Raw genomic sequence first — 26,445 nt, 5'->3', positions numbered from 1 at the left:
TCCAGTAAGCGAACAATACAATAAGTAAAAGGCCTTTTGAAATATTGATTGGTTATTTCTGTGGCATTTAAATCTCCCTTACAGCAATTAGCCATAAACAGGGCGCGGATAGAAATTGAATTCATGTCAAATATAAGTGATTCAGCTCTGAAACACATAAATCCTCCCTCCTTTCAATGTAGCTATAAATAGAAAACTAGGATCAACAGTTTTTAGCATGAGATGGGCAAAAGAGGGAGGAGGGGTGGGATGTGGAAAGCTTAAACATTACTTTCCGAGTCAACATTTTGTAACTGAGACATGTACTTGATACAGGTTTTCGGGAAAAATCGACGACAATCTTTGAGTGAGAGGTGGAAAAAGGAAAAAAAGAAGCATTATCAATAGAAAGGTATTTAAAAGACTGATGCAGTCTGTCGATTTAGATAGCATAGCAATAGATAGCAATAGCATAGACTGCATTTAAAAGATGAATACCAGTCACAGTGGCCTCACTCATTGGTTAGTGAGTTCCTCATGTGAAGAACTGACCTAAGTTTATAAGCTGATGCCATCTTACTGGACTGAAACCAGATGTGATGATTGAGGGATGCTTTTGATTGATAAGCTATTAACATGTCAAGCTTGTACAGCACAAAGCAACAGCAAGAAAAGGTAGGCCTGCCCTAAATTCATCCATCTATTCATCTTTGCTCAGGTACTGGTGTGCAGAAACTGATGCCTTGTTTTCTACTGACTTCTATACAATCAGACTTCATTTTGCACCCAGAGAAGATCGATGCAGGTCTGAGGTTCTTTCAGACCTGGAAGCTTCATCTATAATAAATCTGTGTTTTGTAGAAGGCAAACAGGCCTTCCCATCCCATCATTGCTAAGTGTGTGAAGTGTGTTAGACTCACAGACTGTAAATAAAAGATGGCAACCACCATGACGTCACCCATTGGTTAGTGAGGTCCAGTTATAAAGCCTCAAGCTGAGCTCCTGTACTAACACCGTACAGATGTTTTTAGTTCTTTACTTGGTGATGAGAAACAGAAGGATGGGGACAGCTATGCCCTAAAACAAGTTCACCTCCTTTTGGACTCTAATAGGGCCTTGTTACGACTGCTGTCCTAATGTTGTATGCAAATCTAAGTGTGCAGGTGCCTTTCCATCATTGGTGGTTCTGGAGGATGGGGAATGCGGATTGGCTCATTTCCTGGAGACAACATATTTGATGATGCTGCCATGGATGACCACTGGATTCATCCTCGGCGCACCCAAACTAGCAGACCCTTTTGTTACTTTCCGGTGCTGTTGCTTTATACTGGAGTATGTAGGGGTGGACTGCCTTTTTGTTTCATTATAGTTTTCTCCAGTTTTTTTTAGTTATGGAGGTAAGTTGTTGTCTTTTGGTTTAATTCTGTTCAGTAGGTAAGTTTGTTAAATCCCTGATGTAGACTCCCTTTTTGTTTGTTGTTTTCGCGTTAGGTCCACCCTGAAGTTGTAATCAGTTCTTCTTTTTGTGTCAAATAACCTCAGGAATAGGGATGGGTACCGGTATCCGGTGCCATGATGGCACCGGTTCTGACATAAACGGTAGTAACCAGACCGAAAAGCAGCGCACATTTCGGTGCTTCATTTCGGTGCTTTTTTTTTCTGAGATGTCATACACTTTGAATTCTAGCCAATCATTTTACGTTTCCGAGGATAGTAGGCGGGCCCAGGTACGTACGTACTTTTAGAGCAGAGCTACAGATTAAAAATGCCCAAGACGAAGCGGTCAAAAGTCTGGCTGTACTTCACAGCAAAATATGCAAACTCACCAGCCTGCAACAAGTGCTTTAAGGTGATACTGTGATACTGTCAAAGGAGGTAACACCTCAAATCCGATGAAACACCTGGCGACGCATAGCGGGGTTTTTTTTAAAGCAGAAAAATGCGCCGTATTTGATAGCTTGCTGCGAGACCTCACACCGAGCGCATCTACTGCGGGTGTGGTGGTGACGGATGATGATGGCAGCAGCAGCCGTTCTTCTCTGCGTGAGTAGCTTCATGTTGTTCGTGTGCAATTTACGTTGAGTAGGCTAACCACGTTATTACATTAATGCATGTAAGGTGAACTAGCAAACACTGTCGTAGTTACATGCAGCTGTCTTCTTGTTTGATGGCAGATACTCCCTTCACCCTGGCCAAAAAGGCTAAAATGACCAAAGAAAAAGTGGAAAACAGTTAAACATGAGAGGTTTTTGGACAAAGTTTGTTTTTTCCATTGTTTAAGCACTGCTTCCAGCCAAGAGTGATATCATATATGCCCTATAGCTGCAGAAAAGGCTAACATTGTTATCTTTTTACAATAAAAACAGCTGAACATGAGAGGTTTTTGGACCAATTTTGTGTTCTCCATTCTTTAAGCACCGGTTTGAGCACCGTTTAAGCACAGGCACCGTTTCAAAAGTACCAGTTTGGCACCGGTATCGGATAAAACCTAAACGATACCCATCCCTACTCAGGAATCACTCTATTGTGAATAAATCATTATGAAATACTATCAGTTGTGCGATGTGCTGCTTTGGGTCTGACGAGTCATTTTATTTCAACACTATTCAATAACGTTTACCCCAGTACTACTTGGTCACTTAAATACTACATGTTGTCTTCATATAACATAATGTTCAACAAAGTCTAGAGTCTGGTTACCATAAAAATTGAATGGATCTACAACAACTACCATCTTACTATCTTTTACGTGTTTGCAGGGGGGCTGGGGCATAACCCTGAAGTGATAGGTTAAGAGTCAGGGTTCACCCTGGACAGCTCACCAGTCTATCACATAGAGACAAACAACCATTGGCACTCACATTCACGGGTAATTTAGAATCAACCTAACTCTAACAACTGTATGACTGTTAACTGTGGGAGGAAACCAGAATACCCAGAGAAAAACCACTGTAAACCAGCCAGATTGTGGAATTGAACCCAGGGCCTTCTTAATGTGAGGCAACAGCACTAACCACGATGGCATCAATCCAGGCTTAACAAAAGTAGGAAAGCGGTTTCAAGGCTTGATGCAGAATTATCTGTACGTTTTTGTCCTTGACAGGTGAAACCACAATAAATAGCGATAGCATACACGTGGTGTGTGTGTAGTTGTCTGCTTCTTCTAACTCCAGTGATTTTCCTGCAGCGATCTTGTGAATTTCATCCAGCAAATAACCACTCTTACTAGATTGTATCATGTCATCTCAACAAGAACAAATTAAGTTGTTGAATTTCTTACAGATCCTACATGATTTAATTACAGTCAAGATAGAAACATGACATTTTTGTGTTCAAATTACAAGGTAGACTTTTTTAATGTAACAACCACCCAATTTACTTTTTTCGGTATACCGAAGAAAGTAGAGACGGCTGCTCGACTGAGATGGATGCCTTCCTCAAACCATGATCCAAAGCGCGCGAGACTGAAATCCTGTGCAGTGTCGCAAGATTTAACATTGCTATATTATTGACTTTCTTCACTCGAACATGATGTGAACAATTTAATCTACCCTCTCTGTATATCATGTAGTTTCTACACTATATAGTTACACTTCACTTTAAAGCATGAGGCAATTGTGTTAAATACACGCAAGACGCTTACATAAATCCAAGAGCTGGCCAATCCCTTTTTTCAGTGCAGATGGGCCATAACAGAACTAAAATGAACATCATGTTATATTAAAAAAAACGCAGCATTGATAATATAACTGTTTGTAGATCAAGTTAGCTTATGACTGTATTCCTGTAGACTTCAGAGGGTTGCTTGAAGCAGGTTTAACGTTTTATAAGAGACTCACTGAATACCTGGAATTCTACAATTTCAGATCACAAGTTTTATTGTAGGATATCACAAGAATTTTATTTATATGTTTCTTGTTTTGCTCTTTTTCCTTTTTTTATGTTGCAAATCAGGTTATCATGTGTGATATTGCCCAAAAAGGGTATATTTACCTTTAATGTTAAATGTAAACTTCTTTCAGTTGTTTCCTTTTTCACAAAGGGTCACAGTCAGGCAGATTTTTTACACCAGATCAAACCCTCTTGTGGATTTGCATTTCCACCAGGTGTCTAACTGTGGAAGTTTATATGTCAGACAGATGTGTAAACTGGTACGCTATGAAGCCCCATCTTTTACATACAGTCTGTATGTTACAAAAAAGAAGTCCAGTTCCTCAGACTCAGTCTGTCAGTCAGAACTGCCCACCAAGTACATTAAAACATCAGTATGATGTTGGCAAAAAATGCTCCCAGCTGGACCTTATGGTGGGAACCATCGTTATTTACAGTCTATAACTCTAGCCCTCTTCAGTGGCGAGGATTCCCAGAAGCACAATGCAATGGCTTGTTCGCCATCTAATAAACACAGATTTATTAGACAGACACTTTTATTGTGCATATTAAGAAATGTAATAGTGGTGCTCTCCCGCTGCAGGACAAAAAACAGGAAGGAAAAAATACTTTAAAGGTAAACGAAAACGAGAGGAGCACGCTTGCCTTGCGTGCACAGAAAGCAGCAGTGACTTTTTTGGGCTGAATTTTACTGAATGCTCAAAAGAATGGCATGCAGCGAGCCCACAGCCGTGAAGAAAAATGTCTTGTCAGACTGCATAAAAGCACACTCACTACAAAATATTTATCATGTCTTACATCATATCTACCGGTGAGGAATTTGTAACAGCACAGGGATTTGAGAGAATTTTGAATGCCAGCCCTCACACACACACACACACACACACACACACACACACACACACACACACACACACACACACACACACACACTCAAACAATAAAGAACATCACTTTCTCTGCACACACAAATAAGCCCCTTAGCGCCTCATCCAGAAACCACTTGGAGCACATTTTCTCATTACCCCAGTGTTCCTGTCCTCTCTGTCAGGCAGGAAACAATGGATGGCCTCTAGAGCTCTGTGCGCTTGTGCGTGCATTTGCTTATTTGTCTAGGTTTCCGTGTTGGAGTAACTGCAGCCTGTGTGTGTGTGTGAGGTCAAGCAGCCCCTAAACAAATTTGTGAGCGTGACTCACCGGGATCTCCCATCTCCGTCCATCAGCGCTGACAGGATGCCATGCTAATCCAGCATGCATGCAGCCCACTGTGGCCTGTAGCTATATAGGAGTTCGTAGAGACATATGGCCTTATTATTGCTTTTGTCTCTTGGGATGAGTGAATGGAAGAGTTGGAATTATGCATATGCAGTGTGTGTGTGCGTGTGTATGTGTGCGTGCGTGCGCTTGTTTAAGTATGTGTGTTCTAGACCCCTGCTAGCCCCTGGAGTCACCATCAGGATCCAGTGGTCCAAATTCTCTAGCTTCACTCAGTCAAACGGGGAAAAATGGAACGGATGGCTGGAAAACACACAGTATCAACACACATGCAGCACACACCCACACAAACAGAGCACAGCAACATCCCAGGTGTGTGCCCGAAAAATGATTGAGAGCTAACCCTGGGTCTGATAGCGTCCTTTGGGAACTGAAATATTCATGGCCGTGGCGCTATTGTTATCTCTGTCCTGTTGGTGGCTTAAACCTCGATGGCACGCATAAGTGCTCCACATTTAAAAAAAAAAAACAACCCAAAAAAACCCCCAGAAACAAGGGTAAAGACAAGACCCAAATTTGCAGTAATACATCAACCTCAGCCTGGAGATTAATGCAGTAGTGGCAAGGGAGGTTGCCTAATATCTCCCTGTTTCTTCGCAATCCTGAAATTCAAACTGACAGTGAAAAAAAAACAAATAAAAAAAACAGAGAAGGAGAGAGAGACAGAGGCAGACAGGTGAGTAGTTTTGTAAGGCTAAAGCACCGCTTTTATTAGAGGAGATGTCCTCAGGAGTTCTTAGTTTTTATTCAAATAAGCCCTAAAGAGCACTTAAATGTCACGCTATACCAACACATCTGTGTTTACATGCGTGTTTCTGTGTGCGAGTGATAACCCCACTGTTGTTCTATGGATCTCTTTTTTTCCATTAATCCGGCTGTCCCCGAGCATTCAATTAGCTGTGGAATCTGTGATCAATGTGAACACTAAAAGCATGCCCCATGAAGTTAAATGGGGATTAATTATTGAATACCAATGCTCCGTCTTGTTCTGTAATGTGCCAAAAAAGCAAAACAAGGAAGTTCAGAGGAAGAAGGAGAGGGGGGCGAGAAGGATGTTTTTCTTTAAAGATGGCTGTGAGTTAAGATAAAGATAAGAAGGGAGTTAATGTTTCTGTTCATCTTTTTGAAGTTTTTATTGGCCAGTAAAACAAATTCTGGCTCTCCCGAAGGAAACGTCTCTGCTTTGTTCAATGTCTGTGCGTATTTTTTTGTGCCCACGTTGTATTTCATGTGTGGGGTCGCACATTTTCTAGATTTGTAATAGTAGTTTTTGCTCCGGCAACCAAAAACCAGATGGCTGCTTTGGCTTTGATATAATTAATTTAAAAACATATTTACTTCTAAAGGCATTTTCCTGTAACACACCATGTCCATTGGCTGCACAAATATAAATTTTAAGCTTAAGCTTAATAAAATTAGGTGAAAGAAGCTTATTGTTTTTTTTTCAGTAAGGGAGATTATCTTTACTGGATGGTTCTCGTATTAAAACAATGTCTGAACACCAATATATGTTGATTTTGCAGCTGGTTTTCACTCAAGACTCTTCATGTACAGTGTATATACTGATTGGAACCACTCAGTGCTGGATTTATGAGAATGGCAGATAGAAGCTAAATGTCTTATACTCCCAAACGCAGCCAAATTTGTTTTTTTCTTAACCGAACCAAACAATAACGGAAAACCAAAAGTGGAAAAAGAAAATAGATGTTCCACTTGTACACTACATCCATGTGACTGCATGGCAGGTGTAATGAAAAGGAGAGTGATTGTGGAGCAATAACAAGATAAAACAAGTTGTTGATTTTTCATATTTGTCTCCTCTTGTTTTCCACCCAGCTTCTGCCTCTGTTGTTGTCTTGATATGCACGTATTTCTTAAAGCTTTCAAGACAACCGGTGCTAAAAAATATGATGGAAAAGCAAACCAGTTTGTCTCAAGGGGCAACTGGCAGCCTCCTAACCCACTGATTTGTGTCCTACCCCACCTAGCTACTGCTGTACCACCTGCTCACCTGTCAGCCTCTTTGTTCTCACATGACACAGTGGATCACCTGCCTCCATCTCACCCTATCCCTAGCATCTCCCTCTGTCACACCAGCTCTCTGCATGGTGTGTTTCATTACATCCATGAACCTCCTCTGTGGTCTTTCTCATTTCCTGCTGCCTGGCAGCTCCATGTTCAACTTCTTTTGGCCAGCATATCCACTAACCCTCCTCTGCACATGTCCAAATCATCTCAACCTTACTTCTCTAACTTTGTCTCCAAACTGCTCAACCTGATATGTCCCTCTGTTATAATCATTTCAAATGAGTATCATATCCAATGAATATCTTAACATCTTCAACTCTGCAGGCTTCAGCGAGGCCTCCTGTGTTTTTTGTTAGCAGCTCGTTCTCCAAACTATTTACCATAGCAGGTAAATAGCAACCTTTCCTTTCACTCTTGCTACTATCCTTCTGGCACACCTGACACTCATCGTCACTCATCCCACCCTACCTGCACTCTCTACATCACCTCTCCTGTGCACTGTCCATGGCTTCCAATAGAAGTCATAGACAGTGGGAATCTTGCTTATGCTAACATTCATTCGTCTTCTCTCCAGAGCATACTGCCACCTCTCCAGACTCTCTTTCACCTGCTCCTTATTCTTACTGCAGGTCACAATGTAGTCTGTGAATATGATCATCCATGAAGACTCCTGTCTGTCTCTGCTAATCAGTCCATCAAAATGTCCAAATAATATCAAAAATGAGTAAAACCAAGAAAACGATTATTGCAAGCTCCATGTAAAAATCTTAAAAACCTTAAGATTTTAAACCTAACCTTAAAAACATTAAACCTCTCCACATGAAGTAGCTGCTACTGAAAGACACTTATCTTTGGATAAACACCAGCAAACACTTTTATTACAGCCACACAGAAAATGCTAACCCGACATGCTTTATTGGGAAGTTGTCCTTGGCTGTTGGTTGGAGGTATCCTCTATCACCCTCTACCACAGGCTAACTTCAAAGAACAAGATCAATGAACACAGGCCACAAAGAAAAACGAGCCACAATCTGAGAAGCTTTAGGAGCTAGGAAAGCAGTAAGTGTAGTAAACAATGTAGCTCATGTGTTTTTAGACAATAAACGTCCCGCACAGGAAGCTGACTGCCTGGATTCTCTCGTGATGAAGATTATAGTTTCTCAAGAATCACGCCGCTTTGCAAGGTAAGCACAGTATTGCATTGCAGGTGTGGTTCATTAGACCGGGACATTCAGAGTTAAGGGGTTTGATTTCTTTACTAGTGATGGGTCGTTCACGAACGAAATGGCTCTTAGAGCCGACTCTTTGAAGTGAACGACGCGAGCCGGCTCCTTATTGGGAGCCGTGAGGGTTTTTTTTTTTTCTTTCTCTCACCCTCTCTCTCGCCCTTTTTTCCACTAAACTCCGCATGCGCGCCTGTACTTTGCGCTGGGCAGAGGGGGGAGGGGCGTTAGTTACACTTGCAGTAGCTCAGGAACAGAGCCAGAGAGAAAGAGAGCGAGGGACAACAACGTCACATTAGAAAGGTATAGTAATCATCCACTATTTTCAGTTGCAGATTATAAAGGATTCAGAAATCATGCAGGCCCATATGACAGAGAATGTGCATCTTCTTTTTGTTTTAATATTTTAATTTATATTTAATTGTGTTGTGGTTTGCAGTGTTTTGTGTTGTTTCATGTTAAATTTGTTTAAAAGGAAAAAGCTGAAAATTTAAATAGTTAAAAGTTCAAAATGTAAATAGTTGTTTTTTGTATTATATGATTTATTTATTACATTTTATGTGGAGTGAATAAATAAAGTATATTTATGGTGGCCCTTAGAGACAAAGCATGTACAAACTCCAAAACACAGACAACAGAAGTGCTCCAGGATGCTAGGGCGCAGTGTTGAGCTTTTGTTACCTAGTGGCTACAAGCCAGGAAGTATCAACAACCGGATTTGGTGTGTGGTAGTAACAGGTAAATGAACTTTTTTTAAAAATTATTTGAATAAATATGAGTGCTTGTCTATAAATACACAAACAATACACACATGCTTTCAATTGTGTAATTTAAGTGATCTGGGTAGCTCTGTTTTGGAAGTTCAGTAAACGCTAGAAATGTGTTTTGGAGTTTGTACGTGCTTTTTGGAGTTTGTATATGCTTTAGAGTTTGTACGTGCTTTGTCTCTAGGGGCCATATATAAACATATATAAATAAAACCACTTTTTTTACATTAGTAATTCCTTTTCTGCATAATTTTATATTATTGTTAATGATTAAATAATTAAAGCAACAAAACAACCTGAAGAGCCGGTTCGGAGCCGAAAGAGCCGGCTCTTTTTAGTGAGCCGAGCCAGAAGAGCCGGATCTCTAAAAAGAGCTGGAAATCCCATCACTATTCTTTACACATTTCACCATGTATGCACATCATCCATTCCAGCCAACTCACTTCAGTATTTCCTTGGAGTGTCCGGTGTTTGAGCTCTTCTTGTCAGGTGTCCCGAGGCAGCTTGACTTCTGCATGGTGTGTGGCCCTCGATCCAGTATCATGGTAGAGGTTGCCGTAGCAATGACAGCCACTGCATCGCGTACCCTGGCCTCGATGTTGTAGTCCCATTCGTCATATGACACTGAGATAATCCCTGGGAGAGATAGTGAGAGAGCAAAAGAGAGAGAAATGAGGTGAGAGAAAGGAATGTATGGAAAGAGAGAGGGAAAAAAGAAAGATGAAAGGAAGACAGAGAGACAGTAGTATGAGAAAAACAGGCGAGCAGAGTGCTGTGAAAATTAGCCAGAGGGTGCAAGATATACAAAAATAAAAGCATTTTAGAGAAGGTGAAAAAAAAAGAGACAAAAGGGAGACAAAACTCAGAAGGAATGTCTAAAATGTTGAAAACAATATTGAAAAGGTGAAAAAAAAGAAAGAAAAAGAAACAGCTAAATATGAGCATCAGTTGAGACTACGGTCACTCCTGAGCTCACTTTGTTATGCTTGGTTTTCCAAGCATGAGAAACCGCTGGCTATCACACGTCAACATCTATTTCTTGCACACAGAAACAACTGCGTTTTCAGGTCATTTTTCATGGCTGGTTAGGATTATGTGTGTCATTTGAAACCTGGGCTGTAAATCTATTGGGAAAAAAGAGAAAAGCCAAAACACAATTTTTAGCCAGCCTAAAAATGGTGTTCATGCTGGTTTCAAACATATGTTAAAATGAGATTTTTCACCTGCTCAGGCAAATGGAAATACGGTAATAAATTAACTGTAGTTGAAATAAATGGCTTTAAACATGCTCAGTGAGTGGAAGGGCTCTAGGGAGAGCCACTGCAAAAAGGACCTGAATCCCTGGAGAAATACTTTGAAACCATCACTGGAAATTTTGGTAACAACGGGGCCAGACTTCAGCTTATTAGTAAAACAATAGCTACAATATAAAACTAATGTGTGTTTAGTCACGATTTATCACTTATTCATGAAAAATCAGTGGATGCAAAACGATAAAACACGAAAAAATTAATTTCCAAGCACATTATGAACTCAGTTCACAAAAATCAGCGTGTACCTAATCACTGACTGCCACTGGTGTGGTGCAAATACAGCAGGAGAACATTTGCATATATGCAAATAGGCCCATCTGTCAATTGTGCCCACATTTTGTTACAAAGTCTTATAAGAACCTACCACAGAATAAAGCAACATTGCAGACATTTCAGCATCTTGATGTCAGCTTGGTAAATGGAAATGCAAAAACCGAGACTACAGTCCTTCAGTGTGTAGTAGACTGTGTAAATTCAAAGCACATTACATTTATACAAAGCTCAGGAGAGAGTCCTCTCACAGGACAGACAAGATGTTATGAGACTGCAGTGGAGCCTTAACAATACACTTCAGACCTCATTGATCTGGTTTAAAGGAACAAAGAAATTTTTATGAACATTGACAGGTAGTGAGGCAGAATAAAACGATGAATGGCCAGTATAAAATATGATGCAGCACAGGAATAGCCGTCCAAAGACACCACAATTAAGAGCGTCATGGGAAGGGGCAGGCCGGGTTATCCTTTGTCTTTTCTTTTCTAACACGTCCTCGAATTTCAGGCAAAGTGGTGCGCACCACCTTTAGGTGGGGTATTGTCGTCTAGTCAGTCCTTTCCACTACTTGCAATCAACTCAGCAGTTTTTGAAGGCAGTAGATTTATCTGGCAGCAGATCTTCACCACATTGTCTTAACCTCTGTGGTGGTACACTGCAAAAACTGGCTATCTAAATATATTTAAAAAAAACTAATTTGAGAAGATCCAGACTATAATCAAGTGGTGTATAAGTGCGTGAAATGTTACTAAGAGGTCTTGAAACAAGATTTCTAGCTAGAAATGTCATCTCAAACAACTACTTTTAGAATTTATATACTAAATAAGAAGTAAAAGACATATATTCTCAAAACGAGATTAATAATCCTATTCCCTGTGCTCATGCTTAACATATCACTCTTAAAACAAAATCTAAAAGACTTTTTGGCTGGATATAAGATAGTAAGACTTGGTTAGACAGATAGATTTCTGCAGTGTAATCAGACTCTCCTTGTTGGAAATCAGGAACCTGTTTTCCGAGTAAATCGATACTGTTGCTCCGTCTCTTCTAGTTAACTCACTCCTCGTTTAAATTCCTATCTTTGTTTCCCATCTGACGTTTCGTGGAGGTCAGCGTTGTCTCCAGCCCCGGCTACTGCTCAGTCACACCCTGCATTGGAAGGATTCGCAAAACCCTACTTCCATCAGAAAACCTCCTTTCTGGACCAGAAGCTCGCAAGTAAAACTGTTTCCATTACTCCCTCCACAATCATACCTATGCAGCTCTTCTCCTTCTCAGATAATCTTCTCCTCCCCTTCACAGAACTTTTGGCCGCTTATCTCTGCTCAGACCCAGCTTCACGTTTCGGTGCATTACTTGCTGTATTTTCAATAAAGCTTTTGAACTGCATTCTGGTGTTTCCACTCTGAATTCAGAGCCCTCACTTTGCCAACATGACAGAATACTACGCACGAGCCAAGCTATGATGCAATGAAGCCTTCCCATTATTTCCAAACTATATGTGAAAAATGTAGTTCATTGAATGCACTCTGATACATAAATACTAAATCCTTGCCCAGCAAACCTGTCGGCTGTGAGCGTAAAACCCCCACTCAGCGCTGCCACATACGCCTGGGGATGCGACCTGGCAGCTCAGTCACTCAGAACCTCCCCCTCAGAGATGTTGGCAACATTTCTTTGGCCCGTGCCGACAACGCGGAACGGATTATTGCTCAACAGTTTCTTGAAAAACTGATCAGAATTCATAGAAAATAAACACAGAGAAATTAAATCTGTTTAACATGTGTTAATCTGTAAGTTTAGGAAACATAAAGAATGAAAAGTTCAGCCCTGCTTCATCACAAGTGTCCTCCTGACGTGACTAATCTAGAAACGAAACTCTAAACAGTAGAAATCTACTAATATTACAAGAAGAGAGAGAACGAGGTGGATCTTTCACTCAGGTTAAAGCATCATGATAAATATCCTGTGTGATACTAAAATAAATACATTCTATTTTTAATTGGTTGCATTAAAATACACCTTGAAACTGAAGTATTATGCTCATGTTGGAAATGCTCATATTAAACATGGCCAAAGTTTCAAATAACGAGGTCAAGTGCAAATAATCCATGTGAGCTGAGAGCTTAGGCTTCAGACTGCTCGAGTTTTTCAGACTCTTTCTACTGAAGCATGTGCATGGTGCCAAAGAGATGGGATATTTTTCATTTGGTCATGTCGGTAACATGAGGGGGCAGCCAATCAGAAGAAAGATGAACAGGTGAAACGGCTTGCTTCTTAAAGAGGATAAATCGAGGCACAATATGAAAAAAAAAAAAGGGTTTTATCTATGAATCACACAAAATCTTTTCAAAAGTGGCTCGATCAGCGTTCAGGAATAAAATTATGTTGCTGCAAATCAATCTAATAGGTCCATTTCAACCATATGACACATAAACCTAAAATTTAAAATCTTGACAGAACTTTCTTCTGTTCTGGTGTCTGGGTGTACCTGTGGGGAAGACTGAGGGAACATGGTCTGCATCACCAGCCACAAGCGAGGGCACAATCCAGGTGAAGCCGTAACCTGTGAGGCCCACAGAATGAGCCACTTCAAAAATAGTGGTAGCCTCTTCCTTTGTGCAGTAGAGCAGAATGACAGGGCTCTGCAGTTTCTTTAGCTGGTTCTGAATCTTGAGGTCGCCATCATCCACGGACATATCCAGTAGGAGGACTTCTTCTAGCTCCCAGCCTACAAAGCTGTTCTCGATGGTGCTGCGGACCTGGAGAGAAAGCGGGAGATTGTTTGAAGACGCGTGGGCTGCACACATGCAGTGTAGTTGTGAAGGAGATATACTGGAACAAAACTGACTGAGATGTCTCCTCCTCCAACCTCAAGACTGCCAAACAGTTAGTCTCTACACATCTCCTGGGAGGAGGAAGCCACGGTCGATTAGGTAAAAAAAAGATTAGGTAATCTCTTTTTCCCAGATATTACAGCTATATCTTCACACACAGAAAGAAAATTCTCTAGGAGATGGTGCTGGTTTTATTTTTCCGTGCTCACCTGTAAACAGATAAATGAGCAACGCAGGAAGACAGTTGTTATTTAGTTTGTCTCCAAATCTGTATTTATAGATCTCTAACTGAAACAGTATATGGCACTTGGATGCAGTAAGTAATGCAGCTTTTGAAAATAGCTGTTCCTCAAGGGAATCATTTTAAACATTTCATTTCAGTTGTACGAGATTAAAAATAGGCAACTGCTCATCACAGCATTAACTTTGTTTTGTAATTAAGGAAGAAAATTTGGGTCTTCGAAGCATTTTTAAAATTTGCTTGAGAGAGGAGAGCACAACGAGATTTATGATGCTCATACAAAGTGACTATAGAAATACAATCAGTTTTTTCTTTGAGCTTTTTTTCTTATTTTCCAAACACAGAGAGTTTATGTTATAAAGATAATACAACTCCTCAGAGAAGTACCAGACTCCAAATACCCTCTATATGTTTTTTTTTAAGAAACAGATTGTTTCTTTAACTTTGTTCAAAGGAAAGACATTGCCGTTGCTGAATTGTTATTACAAAATATGATTAGCTTGGCTTCAATAAAGTTTTTATTCTGCTCAGATGTGTGTGTGATGTTCAAAGTGATTCAGGATCTCACACAATCCTCTTTAAAGAGTGCGTTCTTGGCCTTCAGATAAGAAGGCTGAAACCACCGAGCAGCAAAATTCAAAAGGCCTGTCTGCTTTTTACCATTGAAGCAATCAGAAAATAGAACTAGCAACCCACGTTCTTCACACTCCGAACTCCAAATCGTATCATTTTTTGAAACTTGAATTTGTGGCAATCATGTTCTCAGAAATAGGACCACCTTCCCAACTGCTCATTGTCTTTAAAAAAAAAATTACAAAAAAAAGGAGACTAAAAGGAGAATGTATCTTATTAAAGGAAGTACATTAATCTCAGGCTTCTTATATTAGGTAGCCAAAAGACAAAAGTAATAATACCCAGTGTGAAACATATCTGTTGGATGAATCTAAGGTTGAAAAACATGACGACCATTATAAACCAGTTCTTATCACAGGAATACATTTATCTTTGCAGATAATACTCCTCCTTATATTTCTGATTTCAACTTATTATCAAGTAGTTGTATATTTTGGATAAAGGCAGATAAGGCATACAAAAATTTACTTTTACGTAAATGTGTTTTTGTTTCAGCATTGCAGCTGAATTTTACTTTGAAATGTCTCCAGTTCTAGTTTATGTCGCACTTTCCACAAGTTCACTACTGCACGAAGAGTAGCTGGCGAGTGTTTGCGAACAAGTTGGTGTTTTCCATGCACACTATGGGTAACTGATTTGTTAGCAACCAAAGCAATCACTAGATTTTTACTGACCAATCAGGGAATTTTGTTTTATTATATTTTTTCATACTTCAGTCATTTAAATTTGATTCAACCCTGAAGTTAGGAGTGTGGTTCGTCTGACTGTCAGGTCAAGTCCAAGGAGCTCCACATAACCTCTCTATAAATGATGGATGTAGCTATCGTGACCCTATCCATTTGTTTCTGAAATCTTGTCTCGTTTTGAAGCTTCTAAATTAATTTCACCGTTGCCATCTCAGAGTAATAAAACAAATAAACAAACAAAAAAAACCCAGCTGTGATGGGCAGGGGTGGGTCTGACTGTGAAATTGCCTTCTTACCCATCACAACATCAGCTCAAGGCACTTTTGCATTGGCTCCATTTCTGCAACCAAGAATCTTTGTCCTTCTTTTACACAGTCTATAAGGCAGCCTCCTTCCATTCTCTTTTGCTTATCCTTATCAGGACATGGGGGGGCTGGAGCCTATGCCAGCTGCCACAGGACAAGGCTGGGTACACCCTGGACAGGTCGTTAATCTGACGCAGGGCCAACAGAGACAGACGTGCAACCATCGCACTCACATTCACACCTGAAGAGAGCCCGCGCAGACATGGAAAGAACATGCAAACCCAAGACAGAAAGGTGGTGGAGTCAAACTTGGGACCTTATTGCTGTGAGGCAATAACTTAGGTGTGACTAAATAAAACCAACAAGACAAATTTCTGAAGCTTCAAAATGCACAAGTTAAAACCAGTGAGTGATGTCACTTAATGGTAGCTACGTCCATCTTTTTTTCTGCACATTGTCGGTGCCTTTTGGTGCATTATTAAAGCAAATATCTGACAAAGACTCATTTTTTAGGTCATGGTACAGTCTGTCTAACACATTGGCTACATAATAACAAATTCATGATGCAGTATAATTGAAAGCGTCTGTTTTTTGTATTTATTTACCTTGTTGACAAAGTCCTGGTAACCAGGGTAATACGTGGTGACTATGGAAAAGATGTACCAGTCATACTCCTCCATAATGTTCAACATGACGGAGGCCTGCTGCTCGATGGATGGACCAAACTGGAAAAACATGGAGTGGTCGTCCTGGAAACGAGATACACAGAGCCAATCAGCAAATAAGGTCATGAGTCATACAGCATGAGAGAGAACTGGAAGGTAGGGCACAGATGATTATGGAGCGTATCCAGCTCCTGCAAGCCAGAGAAACAAATATAGTCTTGTCTGTAGCTCAGAGTTTACCATCCTCCTTTAATGCTGTCTGACTGCACCACAGAATATGCACCAATACTCTGTGGCTCAGTCACAGAGCGCATGTGATGCAAACCCTTTTGATATCTTAAAGATATTTATGAATATTCTAACACAGACAAGGTGACATTCATAATCAGAGAGCCTCATCACATTTACTATGCTACTGAGTGCACAATTAAGATGGCCACCTGGTTCAATGATATTTATTGCAGGGTAGCAACTTTGCAGCAGGAGTCAAAACATTTTTCTGCAAGGAAAAAAAAAGAAAGCTCTTTTCTTGCTCCAGGAGTCACGAAGCGGTTAAGGGAAGGTCAGTCATGTAAAACCACCAAACAACTTGTCAGGAGAAAGAAGTTACGATGGATTATTTACAAACGTCCTCCCTCCGAGGAGAAGTGGCAGAGCTGCTGTAATGAGAACAGCATCGTGTCAGCAGCCTTTTTTAGTCTGTCCACAATGAGGCCTTCTGTTGAAGGGTGACTAGAATAGAGATCTGAGAGTTAAGCAGAAACGCAGCCTGTAAGGTACTAAAATCTCACCTTAAGCTGTATAAAGAACTACCAGTAGTTCTTTAAAACATGCATGTAAGACACTGATGCTTAGACTCACTTTCAAAATAAACTCAATATTGTTTCTATACATGTTTTCAAGTCCACACTTTTGCTTATTTCGGAAATCTTGGAGCCATCTCGGAGAATCCTCCCTCCTTTACCGCCAACATTGATAATGTCTCACATTCAGCCTTCTTCCAACTACGCAACATTTCTAGTCTACGCCCTTTTTCTCTCTCAACACCTCACAAGTTGCGCCCTGACCACCTCTTGTTTGGATTATCCCCCTCAGAACTTCTTAATCAACTTCAAATGGTTCAGAACTCACACGATCATATTACATTTACGATGATCCAGCTTCATTCACTTACTTTTCCCTAACACATCCAATACAACATTCTGCTCCTCACTTTCATGGCACCCCCCTCCATAACTCTCAGACCTCCATCATCCTTTCACACCCTTTCTCTGCTCAGCCTAAGCTCCACTCCTGAGCCCCTCTCGCTTTAGACTTAACACCACGGGTGCCAGAGCCTTTAGCTGCACTGGAACTCACCTCCACTTCACCTCCGTCAACTAGACTCTATTACACAGTTCAAATCACAGCTGAAAACTCATCTATTCACATCAGCGGGTCAACTGTAACCATAGTGTTTGACATGTTTTACACTCACATATTATTCCAAGGTTTTAATCTCTCCTATTATTCTTGCTATTCTGATGTTGTATTAGGTGAACTTTAGTGTTTTAAAGGTGCCTGTTAGCATGCCAGCTTTAACTAATAACCAGCTTTCAACTAATAACTAATAACAATTAAGGCAAATCTCTTTAGGTTTGCAGATATTTGGCATGGTTCCTTTTTTTAAATCTTTGATTTCTGCTTTCAATTTTTATTGAACACATTTGTGTTTGAGTTTCAGTTTAGCTTTCTGTTCTCATGTTGGAAGTTTTGCCTCCTGATTGTTTTCACTAGCGTCTCGTTGCCCTTCTGTTTCTGATTCCCTAATCAGTCCTCTGTGTATAAATATTCCCGTCTGCTTCTTTGTCTTTGCCGGATCGTCTGTTGTACTTCCCGGTTCCCTTGTGTCCGTTTTCAGCGTTTCCAGGCTTCATGTCTAAATGTGTGTGTTGTCTGTTATTTGGGGCATTTTTTTCTCCCTTCTGGACTTGTTTACCTTTTGTTGCTTCTATGGATTTTAATTATCAGGTTTTAATAAAACTCGCTTTTTGTTTTACTCTGTGGTTTGGTCTGTATTTGAGTCCACCTTTAAACGGAAATCTTGACAGTATTTGAGCATAAAAGAAAATTTTATGCAAATGAAAGCGTGATAATGCTGCTACAAGGAGATTAGAATTAGACTTAGAAGTCTTTTGTTGCTATTATGCAACGTATAACAAAACTGCAAAGAGGCTACACCTTCAGATGCAAAAAGAAAAATAAAGAACAAACATGCAGTCATTTGCATTTAACTATTTAGAATAGTACTATATATTATATTATATAGTAGGGATGGGAATTGAGAACCAGTTCCCAGAATGCTAATTCCTTGGAACTATTAGTTTGCTGGCCTAATGATCCTGCTTATTGGTTGCACTTGTACTACAATTAGCTGATTTCAGTTCAAGTGCAGGATTAGGAAAACAGTGGTGTAGTCTTCAGCATGGATATGGACATTGCTTTTATTTTTATTGCACAAAAGAATGATATTGTGATGGTAAAGCGCAAACTGCATCCAGGACAGAAATAAGTACATTATTTTGTAAACACAACTTCACTCCTTGCGATCATCTGCACAGATAGCATGATAATGCTAAGTTAGCCAGACAGCCTGCTAATGCTACCCTGACCCCCAGCCCAGCAGCCAGACATGAACTTGAACAGAACTTGAACAGGCAACAAACTGATGAGCAGTCAGGCTGCAGCCTCCAAAAAAATCAGAGAAATACCCCCAACATGCACACACATTTGACCACACAGCAAGAATTAATTTGCAGGAATGTAATATCTTTGATATGCTACTTAATGATAGTGGTTACACAAAGCAGAGCCAGTGAGAACACAAGGAGAATCAATAAGAGAATCAAATCAATAAGTGATATTGATAATGTGGTGTATGCATGTTAGTCATGCAGGAAGCAGAGCAGCGCTCGGGTTATGTGCACGACCTCCACTCCACATCAAAGCCAGTCTTCCCTATTCCACCACTTTCTTACCCAGAGGGGGAGAAAGGATGTACTACCTACCTTTCACTGCGATTATATGCTAACAACATTGCAGTGTCAAGTGACGTTGGAGGGGCTGGCAACGCTGGAAATGAGTAGAAAAGTCGAGTGTTTACATTTGTGTGTGTGAGCAGGCTGAAGCCTGGCGTATTCCCTGCTTTGACAGTTCATACACTCAACTCGATAATGAAGGTATTTTCACGCATGACCGGCAGCTAATGCACTATTCATCTCTAACCTCACACTTCCATCAAAATCCATCATTGTTTGATGACTGCAGCTTCAACCTGCTGAGTTTTAAATGGATTGTGTGGATGAGTGCAACATGTGGTTTACCTGACATTATACTACCCTCTTCTTTCACACACTTCCTCACTTTAAACAGATGAGGCTGGCGATACTCTTTATAATAATGTAATTTTTTATTATCGGCGATGGTTCGCGTGAACCAAAACGAAGGATGATGTCATCCTGCTAACACGCGTTGCCCGTGTAGCCAAATTTGAAACAGCTCATTCTGCCGTGCCTTCTGTTCTTAGAGGCTGTTTAAAAAAAACACACTATTGAAATACGTGACTTGAGGTGTCATTACAGAGAGCATGGATGCCGTAGACCGTGCCCTAAATAAATGTGCTCTCGGAGTGTATTAATCAACAGCTGACAATACGAGTGCACTGTTTCCTCTTGTATTAGCAGTATCTTCCAAAAATCCCCAAAACTACAAAGTTCAAAGCATTTTAAAAATGATATTTCATATTGAAGAACCGCTCTTAAAGACTTTCTCTCTGAGTAAAGAGTAAAAAGAACAGCACTGCTGTGATGCACTGAGGGCTGGATGTTTTGATCATTTTGTGGGATTTGGTATTTCCAAGATTTCTGAGACAGTTGCGAGCACAAATGTGGGAGAACTCTTCTCCCACAAACCATATACTGTTTAGTGAGCTATTTAACCGGATCAGTTCAATAAAAATGGCACAATAGAAGGCTGGAAAATCATTGCCTGGTCTGGTGAGTCTCGATTTCTGCTGCAACATTCGGATGGAAGGGTCCGAATTTGGTGTAAACAACATTAAAGAGTGGATCCATCCTGCCTTGTGTCAATAGTTCAGGCTGCTGCTGTCAGGGCTCTGTGTGCGGGCAGGCGGAGGTGAGGATCCAAATGCAGGACTCTTGGAGACTGAATGGCAAACTCAAAGAACCTCAGCTTTATTGCTGGCACAAAATAAAACATAAACCAAACTGAGAATGCTAAGACAAGAACACACAGGCGATTCTGAGGGTACGACGCGACGCTGAGCGCTGGAGGGCACACACAATAAATACACATGAGGGAACAAGTAACAGGTGGGAACACAGCTGGGAGAAATTAGACCTAACGAGACAGAGGAAGCAAAACTAGAACACTGACATAAGACATGGGCCTTCAAAGTAAAACAGGAAACAATTCACAAAGACGCTTGACTTGACACTGAACTAAACCTACACTAAACATGAGGGCGCAAAACACAAAACGTAAGAACAAAACCCTAAACCAGAATAAACTGAAACATAGAATTATAATAATAATAATCGACAAAGCATAACAAGAGAATCAGAATACAAACCATAATACAGGAGAATATAAGAAACAGAAAATGCTGGGTCAAAATGACCCAGAACCGTGATAGCTGCTGGTGTAATGGTGCGTGGAATACCAACTGACTGTGTTTAAACACCACAGAATACCCGAGTATTGTTGCTGACCATGTCCCTTTATTTGCACAGTATACTGATGACTGCTTCCAGCAGGATAATGCATCATGTGCCAAAACTCAAGTCACATCAAACTGGCTTCTTGTGCGTGCTCTCTGCACTCAAATGACCTCCACAGTCACCAGATCTCAATACAACAGAGCACCTTTGGCACACAAAGATTTTAATTACAGACTCCAACAGCAGTTTATTCATTCAAGTGCTTTCTGAAAATCTGTGTAATTTAATAACCTGAAGAAATATTTAAATACTGCACTTTAAAAATGCTGTAGCTGTTTTATAAGATGTTCGATTCTCAGAATGTTCTTCTTTATGCCAACAAACGTATAAATAGATAACATGCTGGAGTTTTAATCATGGCCCTAAAGAGGTTTCAAAACAGGTTTTTGACCTTCAATCATAACTGTACAATTATCTCTATTAATTAAATATGAAACATAAAAAATAAATAAAAAGAATGAGAGCCTCCTTTTTAAATAAATAATAATAATAATAATTTCGTACAGGTTTAATGTGTGTTTCCTGGATCCATCCATCTGTGAACTATGTCTATGTTTGACCCTGCATATCAGTTAACATTAGCACTTCAATTCATCATGTAAATACCACATTTAGCCACACGTGCTAATTTTCATCTGCAGGCCCCGGCAGGTTGGCGGCATATTAAATTAATCAGCAAAACCAAACACAGAGGAGCATGTAAGCATAATTAAAAGGCGGAAATGTGTCAAATACAACACATAGAATATTATATGACTGATCAAACACACCTCACACTTTTTATCAGTTGTTTATATTTCATCTGCTGCCCCACAGTTAGAGACTGACGTAACTAAGACTCACAATTACACCTATGTCTCCTCCAACTATACACAACTTTGGTTATTTATTTATGTATTTATTTTTTGGTAATACCAAGTGTATTACATTTGATACATGATTTTTTTTTCTGAGTTTTTGAGACTTGACTTAACGTGATGTTTTTCTCCCTAAAAAAATTACAATAAATTGCAGAATATATTTTTAAGCAATAAACTGCAAAATAAATAAATGCCATATGTAGCAAATAATACACAAATCTAAACTGATATTTGCAAATTCATATTTTATTTGTTATATTTTATCAGAGGATATAGAATCAGGGAATGAACAAAACAAAAAAATTCAGAAAAAAATAGAAAATTAATTATTTCAAGGTTCAAACTTTTAAGGGCTTAAGCTGAAAATGCTTTAGATTAAAGGTGTCCAACATAAGGCCCAGGGGCCAAAATGGGCCCGGAAAATATTCCAATCTGGCCCACTTCACAGCTTTAGAAAATGTGACTGAGTGAATAAATTTTGAAGTTTTAACTGTATTTTATTATAAGCATTAGAGCTTTTTCCTAATAATAAAGACTCCCTCCGCCCATTGCCACCCACACTACACCAAAAGCATATCTACTAATCTAGTTAAAAGGTGTGCAGAAAAAACACAACCACAAGAACACATCCCACTTTAAATGGGGCTGCCAAATAAGGCCAAACCCCTCTGCGAGGTCAGATACCAAAAACAGATAACTAGCTGAAGTGGCGCTCTGGCGAAACTGACCCACTTTGCTTCGCTCACCTTTAAACATTTCCTCTCTTTAACTCTTTTTTGTGCAGCCGCCACCTCTCATGTACATCGAAGCTACTTAGTCATTCCCTATCTTTCTTTATCTCTTCCTCTAACTTACTTACTCACACAGTATCCCCCTTCTCCTTAAAGTCCCTCTTTGTCTTGGTATCGCCTTTCTCCTGATTCCTACTTTCTAAGAGGGCTCAGAATGGTCTAATCACTCGCGAGACCAAACCTGCCATTCAGACGGATTGTGAGGGCACTACTTATTTCATTCTCTGCTACTTAGATTACAGCTAATCATCGTCTCGTTCTACTTTCTCTTTCTTATCCTAATCACACCCAATTTAATTTCTGTCCTTTATTCGCATGGCATTAGTGTCGCCTTTTTCTCGCTCTCTCTTTCTCTTGAATCCTTTGACCTTGCCCTGTCTTTTTCCTCTCTGTCGTCTATTTTACATAATGTCCTGCAGCTCCATTAGTTCATTTCACATTGGTGTGAAGTGTCCTGTGGGCTGCAGGTGTGTGTGTGTGCCATTACCGAGGCAGCCTGCCTCTCTGCCCGCCTGCTATCCTGCCTGCCTGTCATTTTGCATCACACGCCGCTTGACCGACAGCCTGCGAAAGCGGCTTGTCACCTAATTTTCAAGCTCTGTTTTTGTGTCTCTTTTTCTATAAATCACAAGTGTGTGTGTGTGTGTGTGTGTGTGTGTGTGTGTGTGTGTGTGTGTGTGTGTGTGTGTGATATGAATTCCAATGTCTAATTTAAGGTGTCTGATTTGTTGAGAATGTCTGCAGGTTGGACAAATATAAAGGACTGAGCTCTGAAAGCAATTACATCTGAGGCTCACACTGATAAAACCAAACAATTATTTCTAATGAACTGAAGACACTATATACACTGCCATCATAGTCTACTGTTCACTAAGCCCTACTGTCTGAAGTTATTGTTGCAAGCTCTCTATTTGCACCCATTAAACAGGCCGCTTACAATAATAACAATAGCAGATGAATCATTTTTCAAACAACGTTTTTTTTATTCTAGACAGAAAGAAGCTTTTGCGTTTCTAGTCTGTGGCCATCACTTTCACCCCTGATGGATGATTATATGATAATTAATAGAATTAATGGATATGGATAATTAGTAGAAGATAATTAAACTGACATTAACATGTTAAAAAGTTTCAAAATTGAGGCTTTTTCTAACAGACATTTTAATATTTCAAATTGTCTTTTTATAAAATTTTCGAAAAGGGCTTCATGTACATGACTGGTTTTTAATAACACTAATGGGCTCAGCTTGAGCAGTGGATGTGGAAAACAGGGAAATAAAACCACATTGTTTTTATGCAGTCGTTCATAGGTTCTTAATCCGAAGTTTAAGAAAACCTAAAACACTGTTATGTCATCACAAAACTTTTTGGCTGATAAGCATAGTTGTTGCATTTTGACTATATAACCCTGCTGATGAGTGTTGTGTAGTGCTAATGTACTAATGCTGCTTGCTTCTGGTTGACTATAAATTCCTCAAATCCAGTAAAGGTGGAGAGGTGAGCCAGCACACAAGACAGGACAGGACAGGACTGTCTTGTGTGGGTTTTCTTTATGTACTCCAATTTCCTCCCACAGTCCAAAGACCTGCGCATTACATTAATTAGTGAAACTGAATTCAGCATAGGTGTGAATGGTCATCTGTCTCTCTGTGTTAGCCTTGCAATACATTTGCAACCTGCCCAGGGTGTTCCCTGCCTCTCACCCCAATACAGCTCGTTAAGTAACGAGTGGATGGATAGTAAAAATGGGGTGTGGACCGTGTCTACACACTGGAGACTAAATATGTGAAAGGATCTATGACCCAGGTTAAATAGAGTTAGAGTTGTTCACATCAAAGGCTGCACTGAGTGCAGCATAGATAGTGGCATAAATGGTTGCATGTGACTGTGAAAGAGGAAGATTTATCTTCCCTGTGTGCATCTCCTGTAGCTCTCTTTAGTGGTCGCCACAGCAGATAATCTGCCTCCATCTCACCCTACCCCGATCATCCTCTTTTGTCACACCAACCCTCCGCATGTCCTCCTTCATCACATCCATGAATTTTCTCTGTGGTCTTCCTCTTACCTGTCAGCTCCTTATTCAACATCCTTTGTCCAATGCATCCACTATCCCTCCTCTACAATTCGCTCACCCTTTGCAGCTATAATAGCCTCAACTCTTCTACCCAGACCTCTGCTTACTATGCGCCTCAGCATCCGCTGACCCCGCTCTGTGGTTTTACGTGTACCTACCACTTTGTGGCTGAGTTGCTGTCGTTCCCAATCACTCTTACTTTGTTATAATACCACTAACAGCTGACTGTGGAATACTTAGTAGTGAGGAGATTTCACGACTGGACTTGTTGCACAGATGGCATCCTGTCACGATACCACGCTAGAATTCACTGAGCTGCTGAGAGCGACCCATTTTTCACAAATGTTTGTAGAAGTGGTCTGCATGCCTAGGTGCTTCATTTTCTACACCTATGGACAAGGAAGTGATTGGAACACCTGAATTCAAAGTTTTTCAATCATTTGGTATGTGCAGCGCCTTGCTCTGGTTGCCCCTGGATTGACGTCAGATGGAAGGCTTAGCTCTTATTAGCAGAGAGGTTCGGTGACCGTGACACCATCATCATTGCAAACAAGAAGGGACTCAGAGCCGATCCAATGTAATCCCGCCACCACCTTGAACCCCATCTGTCACTCCTACTGCACACCTCACCAAAGTCTTGCTCTCCTCATACATGCCCTGCACCACCCTCACATACGTCTGTGCCACTCCTTCATGCAGCACCACACTTCCTCTCTTGGCACCCTATCATACGCTTTCCCTAGATCCACAAAAGACACAGTGGAACTCGTCCTGATCTGTATTATAACAAAATCACTTGTAGCATAAAAGCTCAAACAGTTGCCAGATTTATTTATATATTGTTTTTTTAGGTATTGCTCTGAACTGTATGTTGAATGGGATTAATAATGCTTGTTAAATCAATACAGGATGCAGATTACTGAAAAACAGTAACAACAGTAAAGAGCCCTCCCAAAGACAACTAAATTACATTTATAGACTATAAACGTCAAGAAGGCCTAGTGGTTCCATAGTGTGGTGGTTTTCACATTCACCTAACAACAATCCCTGAATCAGTCCTGGGAGGAGACACAAAATACCTTTGGCATTGCATTAGGAATTAGGAAGGGTGTAAAAAATCCAAACTGAATGTGAATCTACCTGATGTCGCGACCAGTTGTGAATACACCTCAAAGACCAAGAAAACAGCTTGCTAAAAAAAGTTTTGATTAGTATGCAAGTTGGGTTTTTTTTTTTTACCACATCCACTTTTTTCTGTAGTTCCTAAAAAAATCCACAAAGCACTGAGGTACGTTTATTGTGGAGAAATGGGAGGGTAACTGTTTTGGTGCTCAATTTGCTTTATTTATTTTTATTTTTTAATTTTGCCATCATTGTTTCTCTCACACTCACAGAGCACGTGTAAATCCCATAAAAGTTGTACTCTTGAGCGATTTAATTATAAATAAATAAATAAAAGCAGCACATTTACCGCCCCATCCCTTTTTTTCCCCTTCTCCTGTGGCATGTCATGACCATTTACTGTATTACAATTGTTTATTTCCCCACACTAATCACCACACTTGCTCGTTTTGTATCATGCCAAAGCTTCTTTTTCCCATTAAACACGGCTCTGGTGTTTTGGCTACACCACAGGAATCTCTAAAAGGCCTAGGTGTAGCACCACAGAGTCTGCAACAGTTAGTTGTGTCAATTTTGGGGGGGGGGGGGGGGGGGGGGGGGGAGAGAGAGGACGAAGGCTGGTGGAATCACTTGAGAGGCATTATTCAAAGTTTGGGTAGATATGACACCAGAGAGCCAGATAACGAACACAAACCTCTGTGTGTG

General features: G+C 40.3%; 1 protein-coding gene across 9 annotated transcripts in view; it reads right to left on the bottom strand.

Annotated features, from left to right (window-relative positions):
- grin2bb (glutamate receptor, ionotropic, N-methyl D-aspartate 2B, genome duplicate b) overlaps positions 1-26,445 on the bottom strand; it is a 141,106-nt gene that overhangs the window by 48,681 nt on the left and 65,980 nt on the right. For all 9 annotated transcript variants that reach the window (XM_085161927.1, XM_085161920.1, XM_085161922.1 and 6 more), the window contains 3 exons: positions 16,057-16,200; positions 13,241-13,511; positions 9,607-9,799 (listed from right to left, as the gene is read on the bottom strand). In XM_085161927.1, coding sequence (XP_085018053.1) covers positions 9,607-9,799; positions 13,241-13,511; positions 16,057-16,200 — 608 coding nt within the window. The remainder of the gene's footprint in view (positions 1-9,606; positions 9,800-13,240; positions 13,512-16,056; positions 16,201-26,445) is intronic.

Source organism: Neolamprologus multifasciatus, chromosome 6 (assembly GCF_963576455.1).
Source record: "Neolamprologus multifasciatus chromosome 6, fNeoMul1.2, whole genome shotgun sequence".
Lineage (NCBI taxonomy): Eukaryota > Metazoa > Chordata > Actinopteri > Cichliformes > Cichlidae > Neolamprologus > Neolamprologus multifasciatus.
Note: the sequence above shows the minus strand (reverse complement) of the source record. Positions and strands in the feature narration are given on the sequence as shown.